We start from the raw sequence: 23945 nt of genomic DNA on the forward strand, positions 1-23945 counted from the left end.
GTAGCAAGTACACTGATAGCTCCTTTGCCCTAGGAGTTTCTCCCAAGCTTACTTGTGAATAAACTATAAAATACTTGTCTATGTTTTGTTTTCAGTTACTTTCTAACTAAAACATTTGAATTGTGCTTGGTTTTCACTTTTTTTTTTTTTTTTTTTTTTTTAATTAGCCAATTTAAATTAAACAACTTCTTCATACCTAGAAATTACTTTTATTACAGTGTATGGACAGTATGAGGAAATATTTTCAGAGACTGCTGTTTATACTGGTCCGGCACACAAACAAATGGAGACTATTTCCAAAGATTTCTGATTATTACTTTTCCTACAGAACTATCCATACTTGTTTGTTGTTAGCATTTCAGGGTACTAATAAGAAATTCAGTAGTTTTATCTGTACAGGGGAGTTCACAGCCATTTAACTTTGATAACATGTCATTCTTCATCAGCTTAACATGCAATGCTGAAGGATGAATGAAAGCACTCTTCCACTGAAGACCCATGACTCCAAATTACTATGTACATCCTTCTCCTGCAAAAGATTTGCTTGGTGGTAAATTTAGCCCTCCCTGAATCTACCCTTTTCCAAAGTTCTACAAGCAGATTTGAAAAAACTGGCACTTACTATTCCTCTTGCTAACCCCATATATTGTTTTAAATAGGATGAGGTCATATGGTTACGGACTATTTTTTTCCTGGAAGCCAAGCTAATTCTAATCATTTTGTTATAATATCAGGAGCTTCTAGCCTCAGAAGTAAGAAACACTCCAAAAAATATTTATCATCGTCTTACCTGTACTGCAATTTGTGTTCCATTGGATGTAGCCAACAATGTAACAGGTCTAGTTTCTGTAGTCACTAGATGGTGCCCATGTTGCTGATGTCCCATTTCTGATGAGGCACTATGAAATGCTGCTAAGTCTTGAGCCACGATAGCCACCTTCAGGACCAAAGAAAGAATCAACTGGATGATTTCAGACTACCATTATTCAACTCATGCAACAGTTTTCTTCAAATTTGAAGTTAAATTCAAAGCTATGACTATTTATGAACATAATTTTATCCTGCAAAACAGATCATTTTTTAAGAAAGGTTACCATCACTGTGTTTCTGAAAATTACGTTAGCTCTCAAAACACAACTATCCTCAGAACTGCAAAGAATTCAGTAACTGTACCTGTGCAGAAAAATAAATGTTCTTTTTCACATGGTACATTTTTAAAACAGTGGAATGCATTTTAACCTGAATATTAAAAACTGTATGACTGTATTTCTCCTAGAAACATTAGCTATTGTATTTATATATTAAAAGCAAAACTGAAAATACATACAAGTATTTCCTCTCTGCCAAATAAATTACAATCCCATGACATGAAGCAATAAAGTTACAGTTCCTACTGGATTCAATTTTTAGCTTTGCCACTCATTTACTGTGTGACTCTGTGTGATGCTTAGTATTTCTGTGTCTTATTTTACATATACATACATGAATTATCAGGTTGGTACCTCAAAATTTTTTCTTGGGGACAAAGTATTGTTTCTAAAACATTCAGCAATATTTTGTTGTACAGCACTGGAATAGAGCACATCATAGTCTTCTGATGGGAATGATACGACCAGGTGTTGAAAACTTCTTTCATTAGATAAATCTATGTGAATGACAGAATTTTGATGGCTTATGTGCCTATTTTATATTATCTCATAAAGGAACACTACACATGTACACAGGAAAATACTTTACCTGCTGTCCTTCAGTGCCTTCTGCAGTAACCATTGCTACAGAATGTGTTCCCGCAGAAGAGATGACGGCGTCATGGGCAGGGACTGTGATAGTGGTGCCATCTTGTGTTACCATAGTGATAGTATTCCCTATGGCCTGCATATCTGCCTGAGAGATGTTGACCTGAAACACAAAGCACATCCTGAAGTAAAAAAAGTTTAACCGATGCTCAAGTCATACTTGAGTTTTAGCTTTTAGCAACATACCACGTTTTCAGGTAAATGTTTCTAAGTAAGATTTGAAAAAAAACAACGTGATATGCATTTTAAGTGTAACAGCATAACGTCAAACAAACTCCTGCTCGTTGCTTCAGCAGGAATACTCCTGCAAATTCAGTTTCCTAATTTGAAAGTCTTAATAATCCAGAATGAAAAGGCAACTTGTTCGTAGTAACACTGGAAAAAACACCTTAAATCCTGTTCACAAGTAACATACTGGTCACAAGATCTAGTAGCTGTTATTCAACTTCCTGACAGGGATGCTCATGCATTTCCTGAGAATTAGTGTCACTCCTTGGACAAGTCCCAGTCTGGGATGAAAAGCCCTCACTACATACATCTTACAGGCGGAGATGTAACATCCCATGATCTTTCAAACACACGTATCTGTTTACAGAAATAAAACAAGAGCTCAGTAGTAAGAAAAACAATGCATACTTCCCACCAATATGAATTCCCAACAATACGAATTCTTCCCAACAATACAAATTACTGATGTCTCCTGTATAAATGTAATAGGGCATCAGATAAGTGATTTGATGTCTGATTTAGAAGGCAACAAAAACATCCCAGAACTGAAGTCAAGCTGAATGATTAATAAAAGCGAGAAGAACTCCATTTTAAGGCCTGAAGGCCTTCAGTCAGAGGGCAAAAATGCTAGTTACTTAGTATTGCTGCAGCATTCAGGGCTGACAATATAACAGACACCTTTAATTTTTCATCTAATTTAAAGTCTAATTTAGAAAATATTTTTCACGTGCTACTGGCATATCAGGTACCTTCTCAGCAGAAACAATTTTCCCTGTATGCCTTCAACATATTAATAGAGCTAAACTAAAGAATTGTGTTGAAATCCCCTCTTAGTGAAATTTCATACCAACACCTTAAAAAAAAAAAAAAGCTATGCACACGAATTTTCAAGTGGAGATAGCATCAAAACATTCCTTTTTCTGATCCTCTCTTGTTTACGTTAGAAACAGTAAGAATTTAACACTACCCAACAGCTCGTAAAACAGAGAGCTGGACTAAAACGACTATTTTTCCTAAAAAGTGTGCGCAGGTGAGACAACAGTGAAGATGATCGCCAAATATTAATAGAAAAGCCAGGGAATTCTGGTAAACCTCAGAAACTAGGCTGTAGATGTAACAGTTGTTGTAATAGCCTGTGCCGACATTGTGAGCACAATAGACTTTGAGTTGTTAACAGTGACAAAGATAACAAGGATAGTAAAAAAAATTTGAATTGTATCAATACAGTTTCAGGTATCAGAATATGTGGTCTAATTTACGTATTCCAGAGGAAGTTCAACCTTAAAGATACTACATGAGCTCCAAAAAAATTTATTTCCATAAGAAATCCATGTACATACTTATTAAGGATCCTAACTGATCTGAGAAAGTGCATGGAGCGTACACAACCACCAACCTTAATTCTCAACATATTTTTGTCATCTCTTTAGCACACAGGTTACTTACATGTTGGGTTCCATCCTGGGAAATTAGTGCTACTTGTTGACCTAATCCTGACTGAGTAACTGTAGCAACCTGTGCAGAAATTACATCTTCTCCCTCCACACCTGTCACATAGGCTATCTGTGAGCCTTTGAGAACATCTTCACCTTGACCTATTTGACACAAAGAAAGCAAGAGGGTAGTTTACATACTCTAAAGACTGGCAGGAAAATATAAATGACAACAGTTAAACACCAGCCTGGTTTGAAGGCTTTTAAATACTTCAGCAGAAAAATGGTAGTGGAAAGATGAGAAAAACAAAAGAAGGAAAAACAACAAAAGCAAGTCATAAAGTCTCAAATTAATTGTTTTTAGAAGCCGGGGTACAGTCTTCTATCAATAAGTTACAACACATCTAAATGTGTATTTTCATCACGTGTAGTATTTATATAGTTTATAAGCAAACATTAAAAAGGTGACAACTCTAATTCATTCTGCAAACATTAACCTTTCCATACAAGAGGCTTCATGAGAACACAACCGGCAGTTTTTCAAAGAGTTATTCATTAACAAACATACAGAAGAATACAGTGATGCCTTTGTGTGAAGATTTAAGTAGTGTTAATTATCTTAATAAATGTTTAACCTCAACAAATGAATCTTATCATGCTCTTAAAAGATGGCATTAGACTATTGCAAATTTGCTTGAGGCATTTAGTGCAGTTTCCCAAATATCTGTAGTAAAATAGAACAACTAATCTGACCAAAACAGTTTGTATCCGTATTTCTTATCTTAGTCACATCTAAAATCAGAATTTAGCATTTGTAGCTGTTCTCGAAATACTTCCTTTAGCCTATTTTTTTATATTCACAGGATACAATACTCCTATCATAAAAAACATTCTAAAGGAATCCCACAACGCTCAAGCTTTTTTTCATCTTTGCCTCTAGGTCTGTTCACAGAAACTGCTGTTAACTGCAGCAAAACCAGCATAGTCTCAGGGTGCTGCACAGACAAGATTCTTTCTTTTCACAAGGCAGTACCTTTATTCCTCCCCAAAGACTGCCAACAACTGTAGTGTTTTATGCACTCAGAAAAATCCCCTAGGTTGCAACCAAACATTTTACACTCTGGCAGGTTCCTTCCTACATTCATGTTCGTAGTGGGATTTTTTAATGGCAGGTTTGCTGGGGCTGCAGCTCTATTTTCTCTCTTATTCTCAGCTTGCTATAAAACTCGGTTTATAAACTGGTCAATTACGCTTGGTTTCTGTTTACAAATTGACTACCACACTAAAAAGCCCTACAAAGAAGTCAAATAACTTTATTAAATACCTCAGATTTTTATCTATGTTTTCATTTGGTTATAAAAAACAGCAAAATATTATCCACCCCATTTGTTACAACAAGAGATTCAAAATCTGAAACTCTAACCTGGAGGTGGCTCAAAAAAAGCCTCTTGTTCTTCTTCAATTGGCTCTGTGTCATTATGTGCTGTCCGCTTGTGCATAGCAAGTGTAGAAATCTGCTTGTATGTTTTCCCACAGTGGTTACAGTTATACGGTTTGGAATGAGTATGTACAACATGGTGTTTGTATAAACTGGAATACTCTGTAAAACGTTTATCACAACCAGGAACTGTACAGACATAGGGCTTTTCCCCTGTATGGAAAACAGAAGGGGTAAAGAGAACTTTAACCAGGATGCACAAACAAAATTGACAACAAATTTGTAGATATTTAGTGACACGTCTTTATTACCAACCAAATTTCAATTTCAAAGGCAGTATTGAAGCTCTAGTTTATCAATGCAGCCTCTCACTTTTTTTTTTTGTTTGTTTTGTTTTTAACTGCCAGTGAAAGTTAGGTCCTTTTTTCTCCCTATCATTCCATATAAAACGTCCTTCTGATGAAGACAGAATGATGCAGTCTGAAAGATGCAATCTGCAGAACCTTTTGAAACTGATCCTAAGGATGAAAACAAATGGAAACTGCATCCCTGTGTGACATACATAGCACTATGGGCTTCTGGGAAGATACCAACCTAAATGTCAGTTTGGCACAGCACTGACAATTTTGTTCCTGTATTAGTGGAAGCTCTGTACTTTTCTTCAGGGATCAGCTATGTTGTTATACTAGTAGAATTTATTTTACTTTTGAGTCTTTAAGGTCTGAAGAAATCTACAGGAAGCATATGTTTAAACAAACAGGGTTTAACATAAAAAGCACCTTTAATTTAAAATCAATGAACAAACATCCAAATTACATTATAAACTAAAAAGATAATCTGAGATACAAAACTCACCTCTATCAAATTTGCCTGTATTTCTATAAAATATAGAAGGCTGTATATAAGGCTACCAAGATGATATTATATACATAGTAAGAGTTATTAATAGCTCTTACATTTTAAAGCCTTCTAATTTGTGCAGATTATTTCTTCTGACTAACCCTGCCAATCAAGGTGGCTAAGTATTTTTCAACTCTGGTCTATGAAAATAAGGATTTGATCACCATTCCTGGAGCAAGGAAAACACAACAGAGATGAAAGGGTGACTCACAAAGGTGAGCCAAAGTCAAGCTCAGGCTTATGCTTTGCTGTTACTTAATATACGTCTCACAACACTGGCAAACCCTAGAACTATATTAAGTATCTAACCTGGTGTCCACTGAAGACAAAGTTCTGCATTCATTTCAAAGAGCTTTGGAGCCAAATGAAATTTTTTATACCTTGACAGCAAGGAGGGAAAATTAACTGCTTACCTCTCCACAGCTGAGCGGAGATAAGGCCCAAACAAAAGTACCAGGTCAGGTCACATAAACATGACTATACCAAATTAGAGTGCACCAAAACAGTGTGCAAAAAAAAAAAAAAAGAATGACACGGGCCCTCCCAAGCAGGTTCCACTTCAAAACACATAAACACCATTCATATACCTGTGTGTATTCTCACATGATTCTTATAGTTAGTTGCACTGGCAAAAGCTCTCCCACATCCTGGCTCTGTACAGTAATAAGGTCTTTCGCCTGTATGTGTCCTGATGTGAACCTTTCTAATATTAGACGTTGTGAATGACCTGCCACATCCTTCGAAAGGACATTTAAAGGGCCTTTCACCTAAAAAAAAAAAAAAAAAAGAAAAAGAAAAGGTACAGATGGAGAAAATACGAAAGAATACAAAAATCATTAAGTTACCCTAAATGTTGGAATGCAAAGCTATCTAATTAAGAGCCTCAGTCAGAAACAACCATGAGCATGTGAACGTGGAGTGCTCTTTAGCAATATCTGGCATAATTTCAGAAAACTGTAGTCTGTGATCTAAATTATGAAGTATTTAGGTTAGTACTTTATGATGTACAAAACAGACTCAGTTGCTGACTGGCTTCCATACTGTGCCATATTCTAACATGTATTTAACCCCCATACGAATTCTTACATACATTATCCAATACAAATGTATTATACTATTTGTGTATTTCTCAATTGTAATGAACAAGATGAAAAAATACCTTCATGATTTAGTATATAACCAAGATCCAGATGGATTAGTAAAACTCACCACAGAAAGCATTTAACCTAAAAGAGCAGAGCCAACTTTGTAAAGAGAGACAGCCTTGAAACTCAAGTTTCAAACCCCAAAACCGAAGCAATCACAAATACAGATTTTTTGTTGTTGTTAGTGAGACTATTATGAATTTAAACACAGTAACTCACTGAATTCCACCAAAACCTTCACCATGAACGACAGATAAGATCAGTCCCTACCTAATCTCCCTGACCCTTCAGATCTACCAAAGCACATCGAGTTGCTGGGGAGCAGAGCAAAGCGGGGCTGACTTGGGAGAAGTGCAAGACACCTGACACGCTGTTCTGTGGTCATTTCACACTGCTTAGAGCTAAGCACATTACACTCACTGTACTGTTTACCAAAGAGCAATCTGAGAGCAAGAGAGGGCAGATTAAGTATTTAAAGTTGTATCTGTAGTGGTAAAGGCAGAAATAAAAAGTGAAGTCCTGATACAGACGTTAATACCATGAAACTCCAAAGTAGTTAGCTCCTTGGCAGAGGAAACCGTAATTCACTCCTTAAGGCAGCTGTTTCGGGAAGGTTTTTCATTTTTCTGCCAAAAGGCAGAGCGTATGTGAGTGTACACGCCTCAATGTTGTGTTACCATGGCTCCCCTAATCCTTCCTTCACCACAGCACCTCAAGTTACAGCCTGAAAGGCGCAGGGCCGCAGTCACCCCGCCCAACGACAGACCCTCCATTACAAACCAAAACAATGACTGCTCTTCGAGAAGGCCTGCAGGAATGCCATCCGACTGGTTTGCGAGGCCAGCCTTTATGTTTCTAATGGAGTTGCTAGAAAAGTGACCTGTCTCCAGGTGAAGGAGATTTCCAGCACCAGCAATGCAAAGCAGGTCACAGCGCTTTCAAGCTCTGCCCCGCAGGAGCCAGGAGGAAGCCTGGTGCCACCAGCTTTTCTGACACCAGAATCCGTGATCCAGGGGCTCAGGAAGCTGAGGCAAAGCACATGATGGCAGCAGGAAGTGAGACTGGCCCGCCACTGAAATCACTTTGGGCTGAAACAGGCAGAAAATGAAGGAAGCACTAACACTGGTCTATGAGATAAAGTTTCAAAGCCATGCAAGAGCGGGCAGTGTCCCTGGACTTGCTTGCCTCCACTGGGTGCACTGTTACATGGAGTATGAGCACACACAACTCCATCAATTTGCACAAAGGACATGATTTTATTTTTACACGTTTGGAATATTTATTAACATTTGTTTTTTTTGTAGCATATGTTTGTTCATTTTTCTGCTGCAAGAAGGGAAATGGAGATAGCAATAATCTGAGGATTATCAATCTTCATGAACCCCACAAGCAATTTATCTTAAAGCACCAAAATGTAAAAACACTGATGCCATTTCTAAAAGGTAAACTGGATTAGTGAGGGGAAGATCCTTGTTCTTTTATAGCTGCAAATGAAACCATAGAGGCACCAAGTGACAACGTAAGTGACACTGCTAAATGTTGGTGCGTTTGCAATGGTAGTGTGAATGCTTCAGCACACTTACAATAAAAGCATGCTGGATATGAAGTAAATTGTTAACCATGCTGAAACGTTTTTGAGCTCACTGGGCTTCAGAAAGAACATACACAGCCTCATTTTGTAAGTATAAAGTAACAGAGCAATCAGAGAAAAAAATCCACATATGTGAATTAACCAGAAAAAAAAAGTGACGATAGTACCTGTGTGAGTTCGGATGTGTTTTTGCAGGTCTCCTGAAGTCTTGAACGATTTGGTGCAATTTTCTTCCGTGCACCGATACGGCTTTTCACCAGTGTGTGTTCGGACATGACTTTTTAACCCATACCCTGAAGATCGGAAAAGATGTTACAACAGGATAAATACAAAATTAGAAACCATTTTTGATGGTTGTAAAGAGCGAAACCATCACTTTCACTCTGTACAAGCTCTTCATTCTACCGTACAGAAGAACAGAACTCTAGATACAGTTTATATTTTTTTTCTTTCTTCATTTATTAAGAAAGTATACTTCTTACTCCCTTCAGAGGGATAAACTGTAATGATTATAATGTGGACAAATCCTGTCTTCTGAGGAAGCTGTATGCTCTCTATCTGGTCTACTTTTTTTTTTTTTCATACTAACACTATCATCTAAATGGCATTTATTAGCTCACATGAAAATCAATAATGAAGTCAATAGTAATAATATCTACTGCTATCTGGGCTCCAGGTTATTCTAATATTTTTTAAACCATATTATTATCACATGTATACATGCCAACTGACACCAGCCACAGATGCTCACTCCCTACAGGACTACTTTCAGAAACTCATCATCATCAAAAACTCTACAAATCTAAAGCAAGCTTTGAATCAGATCCTCTTTGTTAACAATTTTGCAAACAGCATTTTACCAATATTTTCCCTTCTGCATTTCCCTGAAAATATCATGACCAGAGAACATCCAAAAAGCAATTTAAAAACAGTAACTTGAATTTTCCTTCTGTCCACTAGTGATGTATATTTACACAAAGTAAAGTTACAGTCTATAAGAAGATGGCACCTGCTTTAATTTCAGTGTGTTCTCAATATATCTCTAAAACACCTAGAATTCCTATTTTTGATTTCTGAAAAACACACAGGATGGCTACCAAGTAGAGCATTAATTCATTCTTAAATCTAAAATAAACTCAATTTCATGATCCAACCCAGTAAAGTTATAAATATTTAAAATGAGAGCATTCGGTACTTAACAAGTACTATACCAAAGGCAAGGGTTGTTGAACTAAGCTGGTACAATGGCTCTGACCACAAATATGGTATTAGTAGACAAAAAGCTGTTTATAGCCACACATGAATGGAGTATGAAATGCAGAGTTCACTTCAAGAGAAATGTCTTTCTGATTCAATTAGATAAAGAATACTAAAATAAGAGGACCTCCCATCCACGTTCTTTTCAACTTTGAAACAGAAGATCATGTTTGCCTCCAGCCAGCAGGTTCAGCTTCTTATTATCACCTCATTTAATTTATATCGTTAGTTTTAGCTTAAGAAAGGGCTATTTTCTCAAGATAAAATATGACTGTAGCATGACAGCTGAAACTAAGGGAAAGTGTTAAGTGTTTACCTCATTCCCCCTTCTTCCTTTCCATCTGCTGCTCTAGCTGAAATTACTTTTTTCTGTAGTTCTCATAAATGTATTCCCAAGCAGGTTCTTTTACTTAGAAGTTTAAAAAAAAATTACTAAAAACTTATCTTATATGGACAAACATTAGCAAGCAGTAAGAGCTAGTCTACAAAACATTACCTGTTGCAAAAGCTTTACCACATCCAGGATGTTCACACTGATACGGTCTGTCTCCTGTGTGTGACCTTTCATGTACCTGCCAAGACATCCAATACACTGATTTAGTGAAATGTTGCATCTGATTACTTCAAAACAAACAGCTCATTCTCAAAGACAATACATTTTATTTCTCCTCCTAAGATTCACATTAAAACATCCTTAACTCAGTGATAAAAGTTAACAGAATAGGGTAGCAGTGTTTTCCTTAAAATTACAGATGTCTCCTTCAAAGGTCTAGCCTTTTGAGTCAGTTTTGCAAAAAACATTTCTTTAAGTATATGTGGAATTGACAACGTGCAACTACAAAAGACAGTATGCATAAATGCCTCAGGCTCACTCTCTCTTGATTTTTAACTCCACTGAGAACTTCTACTGATCCTCTTGCATTGCATGAAATCTCTGCAGCAAGGACACCATTGTGGCATATAATCCATGCAGTCAGTTACTCACTGACTCAACAGTGCTCCACTGCAGGGAGTTTACCTCATCTGCAAGTGATTACCTCTCTACATTTTCACTGTTTCCAGTAATATTTTAAATTATTTAAAAACAAAAACAAGCAACCAAAAAACAAAATACAAGAGAGAAATAAGGAGTTGCCATTTGTAAAGAAAACGTTCCAGCTCTTCACTTTGAATGTTTGATTGTTTTGAAGAATTAGACTTATGATGAAAAAAATCTTTCAGAATCTGGAATTCTTGCATGATCATGCATACATGTAGATTAAACAAAGTGCACACTGGATTTCAAAATTCCTGTGATACTGCTGGTGGAACCTACAAGAACCTACATTATTACATGCTGGCAATATAAGAGCCCAACACGATGCCACATCTACATCCAACCTAATCTGACAGCTAAATAAGTACTATTTACAGCCAATATGTATTCTTTTTCAGGCTATAGTGCACGTTTTATATAACATTAACAGATAAAGATTATATTTTTTTTAGCCCATGACTATAGTCTATTAGATGGTCAGTTTTCAAAAAGTGCATCACCTCAGAACACCAAGCAAAATTGGATGAACATCTGAGACAACAAATTGTAGTATCAACCCAGTAAACATTTAACAAAACATCACCATTGCAATCATCTCTCTATTCATTTCTATAACTTCAAGCATATAATTTTTTTTTTTTTTTTAAATCACACCTACAAAGTACATTTTACATCTACAAAATGTACATTTACAAAAGCTCATTTTACATCTCATCACCTTAAGATGGTGAGCTGTCGTGTACAGTTTTCCACAGCCATCATAATCACAGCGGAATGCTTTCTCTCCACTCTGCTGAGATTTTGCAGTCACTCTTGTTCCATGTCCTTGCAAGACAATCTTAAATTGAAAAACAAATCATTAAAAAAATACAAAGGGTTGGGAAAGTCACACCCTATTTGTAGTTAAGTCAGAGCAGATTCTAAAAGGTTTCTTTTGTCTCTCTTTGCTATGCCACGTATTCCTTAGCCCTCAAAAAATAAAAATAAAAAGCATAGATGCTGATGAAAGAGAGAAACTGTAAAGCATATTTACTTGTAGCTAATATATTTAAATGTGTTCATGTATTCAAATGTGTCAAACAACAACAAATACAAATTAATTTGAAAAATAAGCCCAGTGGTAAAACGAGTGTTAGAAAGAAAAGGCTTAGATTACACCTAAGGCACTGGTTCTGTTCCTAAGGGAGGTTAGATGTAAGTCAGACCACCTTCAAAGATAAGTTCATGCAAAGGCTAAACAATGATTAAATACACTTATAATGAGCACTTTTTGAAAATGAAGGAAAGCATTTTGTACTTTTTCAGTGATGCATGTGTTTTGATCAAACTAACTGGAACAACAACAACTAGGTTTCACTCTTCTTTTTGCACGACACAACAGGAAAACATACAGAATAGCTTTCCAATGCAACTGTTAAAGCCTTTTTGCATACACTAATAATCAAGGAGCATTCTTACAGACTGAAAAAATAGGCAGAAGCCCAAACGTAAACATTTTGATACAACTGTACACAAAGTAATTGTGACTTTTAAAATGTCTATCCTTTCAAACCACCCCCTTTTCTTACGGATCCAATTCCATTCCACCTTGTCAAAGAGCATTTCATAGAACTGTTAAGATGGGAAGGCAGCCCTGCTGCAGCTCCACCATTCAAAGCAGTGTCAGCTGCAACATGTTGTTCGTGGCAGTGTCCTGGTGAGTTCTGAGCATCTCCAGAGACACCACGAGGTCTCTGGGCAACCTGTGCTAGTGTCCAGTCTTTCTCAGAGTCAAAAGTTTTTTTCTCACATTTAAATTGAATTTCTTATACCTCAATATGTGCCAAATGCCTCTTGTCCTGTCACTGTCAGCCACTAAGAGCCTGCTCAAAACTGCACCAAGTGTTCCCGGTATGTCTCACCGGTGACGAAGGAGGTGAAGGATCACCTCCCTCAACCTGCTGGCAATGCGTTGCCTAATGCGGAGAAGACACACCGGTAACACAACCTTAGTTAAGTATGTACACTCCAACACTTTTGGATTATTTTTTCCTGTCAGTAAAACTGTTAGCATTTTTTTCTGCAGTTTTAGCATGTAACAGTATGTATGTACTAGCTACGATCTGCTCTAAAGCTGAGGTATGTCAAAGTTTAAAAGAAAATTTAAACAATTCTGTAATCAATGTGCTATTTCTAGTATCCACAAGGAAATAACCAGGCATTTTATCAATACAAAGATTGGGATAAAGGATAAAACACGCAGGAAAAAATCAGTTGAAAATCACGAGCATTTGTTTGGTCAAACAACTGTTTGCAGAAGTACGCATCTTCACAACACATTAGTTGGTATGACTTGAAAATTATTAAGAATTCAGTTAGTATTATTCAGCAAGAACAGATATTGTATTAAAATTACTGTTCTTAGAAGATAATGTTCTTTAAAGAAATAAAAAATTCAGATGTTAGGCACAAAATCAAAATAACATAAACAAAGCACCTTTATAATAATTTGACACTTTGAGAGAAATTGTGTTGTTCAAAACACTTTTAAATAGACAAAAAAAACAAACCCTAAAGTTTAAAAGTAATCACAGATGCATCCTAACTTAGTTCAGACAGGTAGCACAGGAGAACAACAAAGGTAACAGAAATCTCAGATAAGATTTTTATATCATATCCATACGAACCAGTCATATGATTCTGCTTTTATCGTGAACAGATGGGTATGACAGATGTGAAAAGAAATGATGTGTGATATCCATTTGGTCACACAGACTTTTGTTCTTGCATGTACAAATCACAATGAGGTTGTACGGTTTTTTACTTTGGTAAAAACCCTAACCATATGCAACTGGTTTGAATGACTAGCAGAAGCATAACATCTGTTCTGTTCTTGTGTTGCTGTGACCTTCATGAAGAATTTATAAATATACACTTATTTAATACTATATCTGAATATTAAACTATTTTATCTCAAGCAACGTAGTATTTCTGAACGACTTACAAGTAGGTATCTGATCACACCATGATATAACCACAGTTAACACTTTCAGAAATAAGCAATAGCTTTGGGCCCCTCAGTTCTTTGGTCGGCCAACTGAAGTCACCTTACTGTGGTCAGAATTTGAGACTATGCCTTAATACCTTTTGAAATATTAGATCTTTTTCATTGTTTGTTTGGAACACATAATGCTCCATAAGATTGGCTCATTCCCATATGGCATACATGTTGCCATACATGTGTAAGATAAAGCAACCTTCTGATTCACTTCATTTTGTTTTGGGGTTGAGGTTGAAATCAACATGTAACTGGATATTGGTAACGGGTCACTTTGTTTAATAGGCTCTTATTTTACTTTTAATTAAAACCAACCAAAACCATATTCTGCTCTTCCTTGAATTTTGCATTTTGATGGAATTGTATCTCTAATCAAACCTAAAAGTCTGCGTTTCTTGATTTCTTGATTTCATTTTATGGAATATATTCCAATACCACAGATAATGTATGTATTGGCTTTTCTCTCCTTTCACAGTCATGCCACACAGACAACTGTGGAGCATCTTTGGCTTTAAATATTGTGGGACCTAACTTAGAAACAAAACAAAACAAAACAAAACAAAACAAAAAAAAGATTTTAAGGTCACTGTCAAAGGTGAGCCTACAATTCTACCTTTCATGGGTATTGTAAGATATTTTACCTTGGAAGATATTCTTCATTGTTATCTAGTTCATTACCTCTTAAATTACACAAAAACAAAAAGCAGTACTTCTCTGATGACTCTATCATTCTCAGTGAAATGACTTACCATTTCTGATTCTATCATTTGAGCATGTGAGGGTATAGGGTCTTGTTATTATTTTCTGTTGTCGTTCATAACTCTTTGAAGGCTACAATGTATTTTTCTTTTTTTTTTTTTTTCTTTTTCTTTAATGGAGTGTTCTATGGTGAGGAAGACCACTGTCCTTACACAATTTTACAAATCCCAGGTTAAAAAAAGTCCTCAGATTTCGTAAGTTTAACCTGTATTCTCCATTACCCTTAGAAATTTTAAGTCAATACTTTCACATTGAAAAGGGTTGTGAGTATATATATATACATATATATACATACACACACACACACACACACTTCTACATAATAACGTGATTGCAGAAGAACTGGTAGTATTTTTCTGCTTCTTTAGGGGGTTCACTACAACAGCACCTTCAACTACTGACTGCTTACAAAACCTGAAATAAAAATAAGGGAATCTAACAGGGCAAGTGGAATGAAAATCAGGTACCAAAGAAAGAACAATTGGAGGCACATGTCTAGAATTAATCTTTCTTGAGAAGAAGTTAATTAATTACTTGATTCAGTGTTCCTTCTCATTTAAGGAATATAAAAAGGAAGTTCAAGATCTGGAAAAGAACTTCTGAAATACTTACCCCCCTCACTGATGAAATACTCAGGTTAAAAAGTCAGATCTTAGAAATCCAACATAATTTTTAACTATGCTTTAAAAGAAAAAAAAGGAAAGAAAAAAGACAGAAAACAGTATTTGAAGGTCTTTTTAAAATCATGTGAATGGATCTTGGACAGAGAGAAATATGATCTGTATATGACATGCATAGTTTTGAAGTCTAAAATTCCTAAAAGGTGGCAGTGAAATCTAGTTCATGGCTACACAGGGCTGCCTACTGTGCATGCTGCTGGGCACAGGGAACAATGAAGAAACAGATGTATTGCGTTATTTTATATTGTGCTACATACCTGCATTTTTTTATCTTGTTCATTTTCACCTATCATTCCTGTGCCGCTAACACTGTCATTTCCATCAATAGAGACCTGAAAAATGAAGTTGAAATGGTAAAAACATTTTCAAGTTACTTCTAATTCATCTGAAAAATAGAGTTACAGTTCCTGAGTTCCTTGTTCTCTCATAGCTCTCTAGCTCCCTCTTGAAACATGATTATCCCATCTGTTAACACGAAAAGCACCACTCGTAGCACCTACATTATACGATAGGTACGGTAAGTATTTCAAGATTGTCTTAAAACAAGGTTGAAAAGACTACAAGAACCACATGTGCTAAATTAATAAACTTCGAAAAATATTGTAATAAGCTTATACATTTAGCAACAGTGAATTCCAGATTTAAAAAAATTACACAGTTTTGTTTTTTTTTTTAAATAATAGGGTAGCATGTCTCACTCCCTGTTAAGAAGAGCTACTTGTTTCCAAATGCACCGCTCCTTTGGAATCAAAGTACCTGGGCAGCGTATTACATCTCAACTCAAAATAGCAAAACTATAACAGCTAAGCAAAGACTCGCATATTGCTCCGGATGTTTATTTTTAAATACAGTTTACAGGAAGAGAAAGGTATCTCTGCTTTCCAAGGAGCTTAGAAAAATATTTGAAAGAGTATTATGTATTAATTTGAAATCATTATTTAATACTCTCTCACATGCATCAACTCAGTGTTTCATTAGTCACTGCAGAAAACAAAAACTATTTTAAAGTATACTTTACACAGTTCCCCCTTATATAAATGCCTCTTTGTTGAGCACTCACATTCACAATACCCTCTGCATCCATTACACTTAAGGCTGAGACCAGTGCCTCTAAATCTAGTCGGAATTCCTCTTTGCAATTCCACTACATATCCTCTGACTTTATATTGACTGAAAGCAATAATCTCTTTTTTTACTGGTTGCTTTGAGAGTAAGATAGTGTAGACTTAGCCTAAAATTAAGAGGATTTTATTTAGTCTTTATATGCGCTCTGCAAGACATGGCTAAGTGGTACTATGCCTAAAAGACAATTTTGCTCCAAAGGAAGATCTTTGAGTTCTTCGTAAAAGACTCTCTTAGATTCTAAAGACAGATTTAGTCTGCCTGCAATTGCAAACATAAGGACACCTATACTGAGTAAAATTAAAGGTCAATCTAGCACACCATTTTGTTTCAAATAGTAGCCAGTAGCAGATCCTAGGGAAGACTGCAGGAGCCGGCCAAGCAAACAGTGATAGATTCCCAGAAATACACTCCCAACCTCCAAGCAATTTGTGGCTGAGAAACTTCCTGAACTAGAAGTCATATGTTTCTACCTAATAGCCCTGGACACATTTTTCTTCTATGAATTTGTCTAATTACCCTTTGAATCCAGGGGCATATTAGCATGTGCAGTATTCTACAAGTAGTGCCATGGCTCAACTTCATGTTGTTTGACAAAGGATCATTCCCTTGTTGTCCCTGAACCTGTGACCTGAGAGTTTTATTTGATGGTCCCCAGTTCCTATATTGGTGAAGACAATGACAAGCCACCACTCTTCTCTGTGCCACTTAAAATTTTATAAAATTCTCTCCTATCCTTACCTCATATTTCATTTGCTAAGTCATCACTGTTGCCCCTTTCTGTACCTTTTTCAATGTTCTGTACCATCTTCTATAAAAAGTATACATTGTCTTACTATGAGGCCTACATGGACATGGAACAGAATCATAAAACCCCATTTCTCTTTTTTAGAGAAAAACAGGGGTGTAACAACTCAGCTATTATTTACTTTTGTAAGTAATGTAGATGAAGTACTTGGAAACTCACTTCTACTGACTGTCCTTGAGAAATTCTAGCAGCACCTTTCAGAATAAGGTTCTGAGATGAAAGCTGAAAGAAATTAAGTAGTTTTTCCTAGATACACAGAAGCATACTTCAGAATACAACTTCACGTTACAGAATTGAAAAACACACGTTGAGGGAAATAGGACAAAAAAAGCAAATATATTTGCATTTCTTCTATTTCTTCTTAAAACAAAAACTTACTCTTACAACAAATTGGTATTATTATGGATCCTTATCAAAAAGGACAAAGTTATGATTAATTTAAATCTAAATGCAATAATAGCTTGGCAATGTGTAAAAGCTTGTCACTACAGCTCAGCCAACTTTGAATAACCTTTTTATTTTATGAAATGTTAAAGCATAGCCAAACATAGCACAATCCGACTGGCTCTCTTAGGTTCTCCTCAGTTGTAACACACACAAATATAATGGAACGAATGGTGTCTCAGCCATTTAATTATCCTAACTGGCCTTCTCCCAGAATTTGACGTTTCCCAGTAACAATAAAGATGCTAACAGAATTTAGAACTAACTCTACTCTTTTCCAGAGAAACAGAAGCACAGACTGTAATCAACACACTGAGAACTATAAAGTCAGAAAAGTTGCAATGTCCTTTGTTACAGTTGGGTCATGCTTTACAGGGGTCCATTAAGGTGCAGGACATGAATTTTTAGTATCACACTATATTTTATGTCTTAGAGAAAGTAATTATTTACTTGTCTAAATCAGTTTCAAAATCAGCCTGACTCACATCATTTTGGTGTTCAATTTCTTGTTCTCTTTATGCACACATACTGGAGCTGCGGGTGACAGTGAAGCACCGTCATGACAATTTGGTGTTCTCTCTTTTAAGAGTCTGAAGACTCTCTTATCATTTTATTTCACAATATATCACAATTGGCTTTTGCCGCCAGGTATCACGTGATGTGACATTAAAACATTATGGATAGATGAAACGTCTTTCAGTATACCTTAGCTGCATATTGCTCCAAAGCACTGATGGTATCTGGGTCAATGGCAGCATCTCCTGTATGAAGACCAGCCACTGTGCCATCAGCTTGAATGGCTAAAATGGTATCTGACTGTGGCATCTGTACTGCATGGTGAATGTAGGCAGTAGTCCCATCCTCCAGCTGGACTGCTTGTAATGCACTCTGGTCATAACTGTCTGAGAAGTAACATTAAGAAATGTTATGAATGAAAAGGAATACTGATATCTGCACATAACATGAGAAACTACTGCTACTTAGAAAATGTTTCCAAAAACCATATATATACATATATATATATATATATGTATGAAATATGAGAGAAATAAAATCACTGAAAACATTACTATGAATAGCACTGATTAAGTTCTTTCAAGACAACAACATCTATATCTTTTACTTCTGCACACCTGCAGAAATGCATAACCAGTTTGCTATCAGTCTAGCTTTATTTACAAAGGAAATCAGGACTAGAAATATGCTTTCAGTTCCTAATCCATTCAAGAAAATTTAAAATATTTATCACATATGCTTCAGATTTTAGAATTCAAACATCCAATCATTTTAAGAAAAGAATCATACAAATAAAATATATGCAAAATAAACACAGAAAGCATAGGATGACTTTTAAAGAATAAATTCTTTGTAATATTCTCTTCTCGTATTTTTGACTGTAGAATGCAATTCTTGTTACAGTAGTCTAAACAAACTTAAAATAGCTACTTCTTCACTTTTTGAAGAGAAATAGGACTTTTTCTAAGACTAGTGTAAACAGATTCTGCAGAAACCTAGGTTATCATGTAAAATAAATGTGTTTGCATTCTTAACTGTCAGTTGTCACATTTTCTGCCCTACTACCTAATGACAAATTGTAAGTAGCATATCTTTAAAATGTGATCCTAATAAGGAACTGAACCAGTCTAATTTCAGTATTTTCTAGATGACACCATGTAAAAGAGAAAAAAAAAACCTACAATGGGAATCATAATAATGATGTCATTGTCTAAATACAGTACCATATTTTATACTGGTGAAGTTCTGTTGAACCGTAATAATAAATCACACTTCAAAAAACATTTACCTTTGGAGGTGTGATGAATAAATGCTGTAGTTCCATCTTCCAGCTGAACTGCCTGTCCATCTTCCAGACGCAAGCTGTCCCCTGTTTGGAAGAAAGAATTACAATGCTTCAACAATAGTTTGAAAAATCCATTAGTTACAAAAACAATCTCTTCAGAACTGTTTGCATTAAGATGAGAAATGAAGCTGTTCTCATGAGCATTAATTAGTCAGTATCAATACTTGCCAGTAATACAAAAATACATATCTTGTATTATTACACTTACTACTTTTAGGCATGGGTACATGTTGAACGTAAGCTGCAGAACCATCTTCTAGTTGAATCACTTGGCCATCCATTAATTTACCATCTGAAATACATTGTTAGATTCTTTAAAAATATTCTGTATGACCATTCACACTCTAAACACACAGTTGATACTTTCAGTATTAAAATATCAGTAAAAGTCACAGAGAAACGCTGGTAAAGATGAAGCACAATATGGCTGTATAATGCTGGTTTTTAAATTCGGGGATAAAAAACGGGGATAAAAGGCATGATCGTTGAAGTAAATTTATCCACCATAAAGTACTGTTATCTATTAGCTATTATTACCTATCCACTAGGCAGAATGTTGATATTTGGGTTTGACGAATAAAGATCATTTAATTTCTGTTTGACTTATGTCCAAAGATTTGATAGCTGCACTTTATTAGTACTGGAAATAAACATTCATTTTATATTATTACTGTAAAACCCCAAATGAGATTACAGCTTTGTAAACACTGTAAAGATTTTCCCTGATTTTACAATACAATGGGTTTATATTCCAAAGACAGGGTTAAACAGGCGAATACAATGCCAATACAAGTAAACTTCCAGCCATTGACTTACCTTTAGAATTGTGCTGTATATAAGCTGTGGAGCCATCAGCAAGGGTAACTGCTTGCAAACTTACACCTTCCATATTTTCTAAGTTGTCACCATCTAGTTAGGAAACAAAAAACATATTTACTATTAGCAGCATCAAACCTTAAAAATCACTAGTTAAGAAACTCCAAAAATAATGACATCATTTAAAACACAATGATTTTAGAAATAATAATAGTTCTTATCTGCTTTCTGGTTTTTGAGCTTTGAAAATATACTCGCTCTATAAACATGACAGCTACAACGTTATTTGCCTTAACTGAAAAAGTTATGTCATTGAATAGATAACTACAAAGTTCAGGTTTTGGGAGAAATACTAATTAGGTCATGAGCCCCAACAGTAAAATGGTGATATACATTTGTAGCAATAATTTTGTTCTGTACGCTATTACCTATCGTTAATATATGCAAATCTGTTTAGATTGAAATAGATTTATGAAAAAAAAAATTATCAGTTAAAATCATAACAAAGTTGTAAGAAAACATCAAGTTTAAAACAATCCTAGATCAGCAATCTGTTTTAAAACTGAACTACTTTAATATATACTTAGATGACAGTTACTAAGTATAAAACAGTATATCTATCGTGAGAATTAAGTCACATTTCATAGTCCTTATTTTGGCACATTTACACTCCCATTACCTTAATTAAGGGATTGTTCTCTTTCAGAATTCTATCAGTGAGTTTAATCAATCTCAGCTAACTAAGAAATAATTTTCTGATTTGTGTTAGACTCTTCATTTAGAATACGCTACCTGAGTTTTAGAGTTTTATCTGAATTTCTAACAGAAACGACACAATAATGTACAGATATTTTAACTGAATGTTTACCTTGTACAGCTACAGCTTCTGTCAGACAGAGAGTCACGTGCTGGGCCTCCATTCCTCCTCCAGAAAATTCAGTCATTCCCTGAGAGTCTCGATTTATCTGAGCTAGTAACATTGTCTACCTAGAAAGGATTCACAAAACGTAAATACAAAATATAAATACAGAACAAGAACTAGTTAAATACAAGCCAAGTTTTATTGTATTTTTATGCAAATACTACAAACATTTTATGTTAATTTCCACATAGACAAAATGCAATGAATGACTTATCTGGAAAGAAAGTCAAGGGAAAAAAAAAAAAGTTATTTCAAATAGTTAAATATTATTACATTAGTTAACTAAGCTAAGAACTATTAAGAACTTCAGGCATCATTTAGTAAATTGAAGAATTGAAGTTATACTAAAGAAAAGAAAAATGCACAAAGAAAAGCGGTGGTAATGATGGTACAAATAATGAGACCTTTTTGTCCCCAGAATTACAATAACGCTGACAATTCACCCGTGGTCATCCATAACACCAGAGCCTTTACTATATATAAAAAATATCTCAGTAGGAGTTTCAGAAGCAGATACTGATGAAACACACACTTCACACACTTGATTAGCAAGTCTGATGGAATGATCCAGCTATGTCACTGAACTTACCAGGAAGATTTATATCACATTTGTATCATATATACACACACAAAATAATTACAAAATAATAAAGCATCTCACAATAAAGTGCATTAATAAGAAAACAAGATAGTGATTGCTCAGTGACAGTCACAACTCTACACATATCTCACAGAACCGCCCATCTCTTTGGATACCAATTTTTTACCCAGGCAATTTTCAGTATGGGATCTTAAGAAGTCTATTGAATCTGAAAGGCTGTTACTAATTTTCAGTATTACTGGATTAAGCTATAAAATACATACATAACATTGTGTTCTGTGAACTCAGATGCTGGCTTTCACCACAGGAAAAAAAAAACAACTGAGTGACTGAATTCTGCTAGCCCTTTAGTTAATGCCACACGCAGAGAGATGTGGATGTAAGGAAAAACAGCACATGGAATTGCAATCGAGGCTACAGTCTATTTAGTCAACAGTTTTTCTTACAATAAGCAGTAGTTAGGTAATCCACAAAAAAGGTATAGAAAAACAATCAAGGCTTTTAATCTTAGCATGATTCCATGGCCAACTGTTTTCTAATTCAAGACTGAGAAGAATAATCTAGGATTTTTTTTTTTTACTTATAACTAAGTTTCTAAATAACCAGACTACTTTTACCTCTATGATCTGGAAATCTGCCCTTGAAAACGAGCAGCTCATCAGTGGTCTCAAAACCCACTCTGAAACTCAGGTTAGCAGCTCAGAACTAAGGGATAAGGCAGTGTCCCCGTGCTCCATGTTACACGGAGCACCACCATACCTCCTGAGGCTGGGCCTGAACTCTCAATCACGTTGGCACGTGAGATTCTTGTTGCCAGTTTGGTTATCTGTTAGAGATGCTGGTTAATGGACTAGATACGGTTTAATGAGGAAAATGGAAGGGGTATCTTAAGGAAGGTTGTAAGTCACCTGTAAAAAATAAGAAACCACTGGTGTTTTCATGAGTTACCTTGCCTTGAATACTGTACATGAAAAAACACCATTCAGGATTAGTACACAATTCAGTAAGAAACACACTTCTCAAGATTAAAATCGTACCTAATATCCATCTGGAATATTAAGGACATAAAATATAGGTTTGAAGTAGAGAATCTGAACCTTGGAACAATGCTAGGCATCAAAATGAAGAAACAGTTAAGACAGAAAGTAAAATAAAAATCCAAAGGGGTGTAAGAGATTTTTTTTTTTTAACCTCCAAGGGAAGATGGGAAATTCTTGTTGGCAGCATCCTTTCCAAGAAAAGAAGCTCTTATAGAAAATGAGGTCCCTAAAATGGGTGTAATACAACAGGAGAAGAGCCGGCACAAAGAAGCCACTCAGGCTACACAGCATTTATACTAAATGTTTCTAAAGAAAATGAAATAGCTGGGGTTCTGGGGGATGCTAAGGCCTAAACAACAGGAACTGTGCTGGGACACGAGATCACGAGTTCCACTCCTTGCTCTGCCATCTCCAAGTTACTGACTTTGGAAAAAGAGCTGTGTTCCCTGTTACTCAGCGTTCCCTATTATCCCCATCCTAATATATGGACAAAACACTGACCTAGGAAGCGCTTTGCTTGTCAGCCACAAATGGGAGAACACGGTACAGCTGCAAGACCAGCTTAAGCGAGTAGCGCAGGAAACGGTCCCACCCTCAGTGCTCGAGCACTGTGCAATGATTAAGATCAGAAAATTCATGCAGTTTGAAAAAAAAAAATTAACCAGCACCAAGAAAGGTTTTGTTGTAGACCGGTTTGTTGGGACTGCTTTCTGGAGGTGCTGCCAACTTGCAGCAAGCCTAATTAACTATGGTATCAGATGGAAATGGGGCACAGAGGTTACCTGCCTCCTCACCCGCTAGCACAGCGCTCTGTACTGACAAGGATCCCTGTTCATTCCTCTTTCAGGAGGCTTTGCAGAATGGCTGAAAAGCACTGAGACCACTCCACGCACCAGGGAAGGCAGGCTACACAACCACTGCTTTTGACTGTCTTCTGAAACAACTCTAGCACGGACTGGATCCTGAAGGTGTTTCAGCTCAGGTCTATTTCAGAGGATTCCCCCTCCTAGATAAAGTATCTCCTCAGAAGC

General features: G+C 35.9%; 1 protein-coding gene across 2 annotated transcripts in view; it reads right to left on the reverse strand.

Moving 5' to 3' along the window:
* Positions 1-23945, reverse strand: part of ZNF143 (zinc finger protein 143) — a 36860-nt gene that overhangs the window by 3497 nt on the left and 9418 nt on the right. For both annotated transcript variants that reach the window (XM_084287784.1, XM_084287783.1), the window contains exons 2-15: positions 21220-21338; positions 20352-20444; positions 19744-19827; positions 19479-19559; positions 18380-18576; positions 15558-15632; positions 11543-11662; positions 10285-10360; positions 8699-8824; positions 6383-6562; positions 4881-5108; positions 3471-3619; positions 1738-1899; positions 791-937 (exon numbers count right to left, since the gene is read on the reverse strand). In XM_084287784.1, the coding sequence (XP_084143910.1) occupies positions 791-937; positions 1738-1899; positions 3471-3619; positions 4881-5108; positions 6383-6562; positions 8699-8824; positions 10285-10360; positions 11543-11662; positions 15558-15632; positions 18380-18576; positions 19479-19559; positions 19744-19827; positions 20352-20444; positions 21220-21331 (1830 nt within the window). In that variant the 5' untranslated portion in view covers positions 21332-21338. The remainder of the gene's footprint in view (positions 1-790; positions 938-1737; positions 1900-3470; positions 3620-4880; positions 5109-6382; positions 6563-8698; positions 8825-10284; positions 10361-11542; positions 11663-15557; positions 15633-18379; positions 18577-19478; positions 19560-19743; positions 19828-20351; positions 20445-21219; positions 21339-23945) is intronic.

This window comes from Netta rufina (assembly GCF_964035555.1).
Source record: "Netta rufina genome assembly, chromosome: 5".
In the NCBI taxonomy this organism is placed as follows: Eukaryota; Metazoa; Chordata; class Aves; order Anseriformes; family Anatidae; genus Netta; species Netta rufina.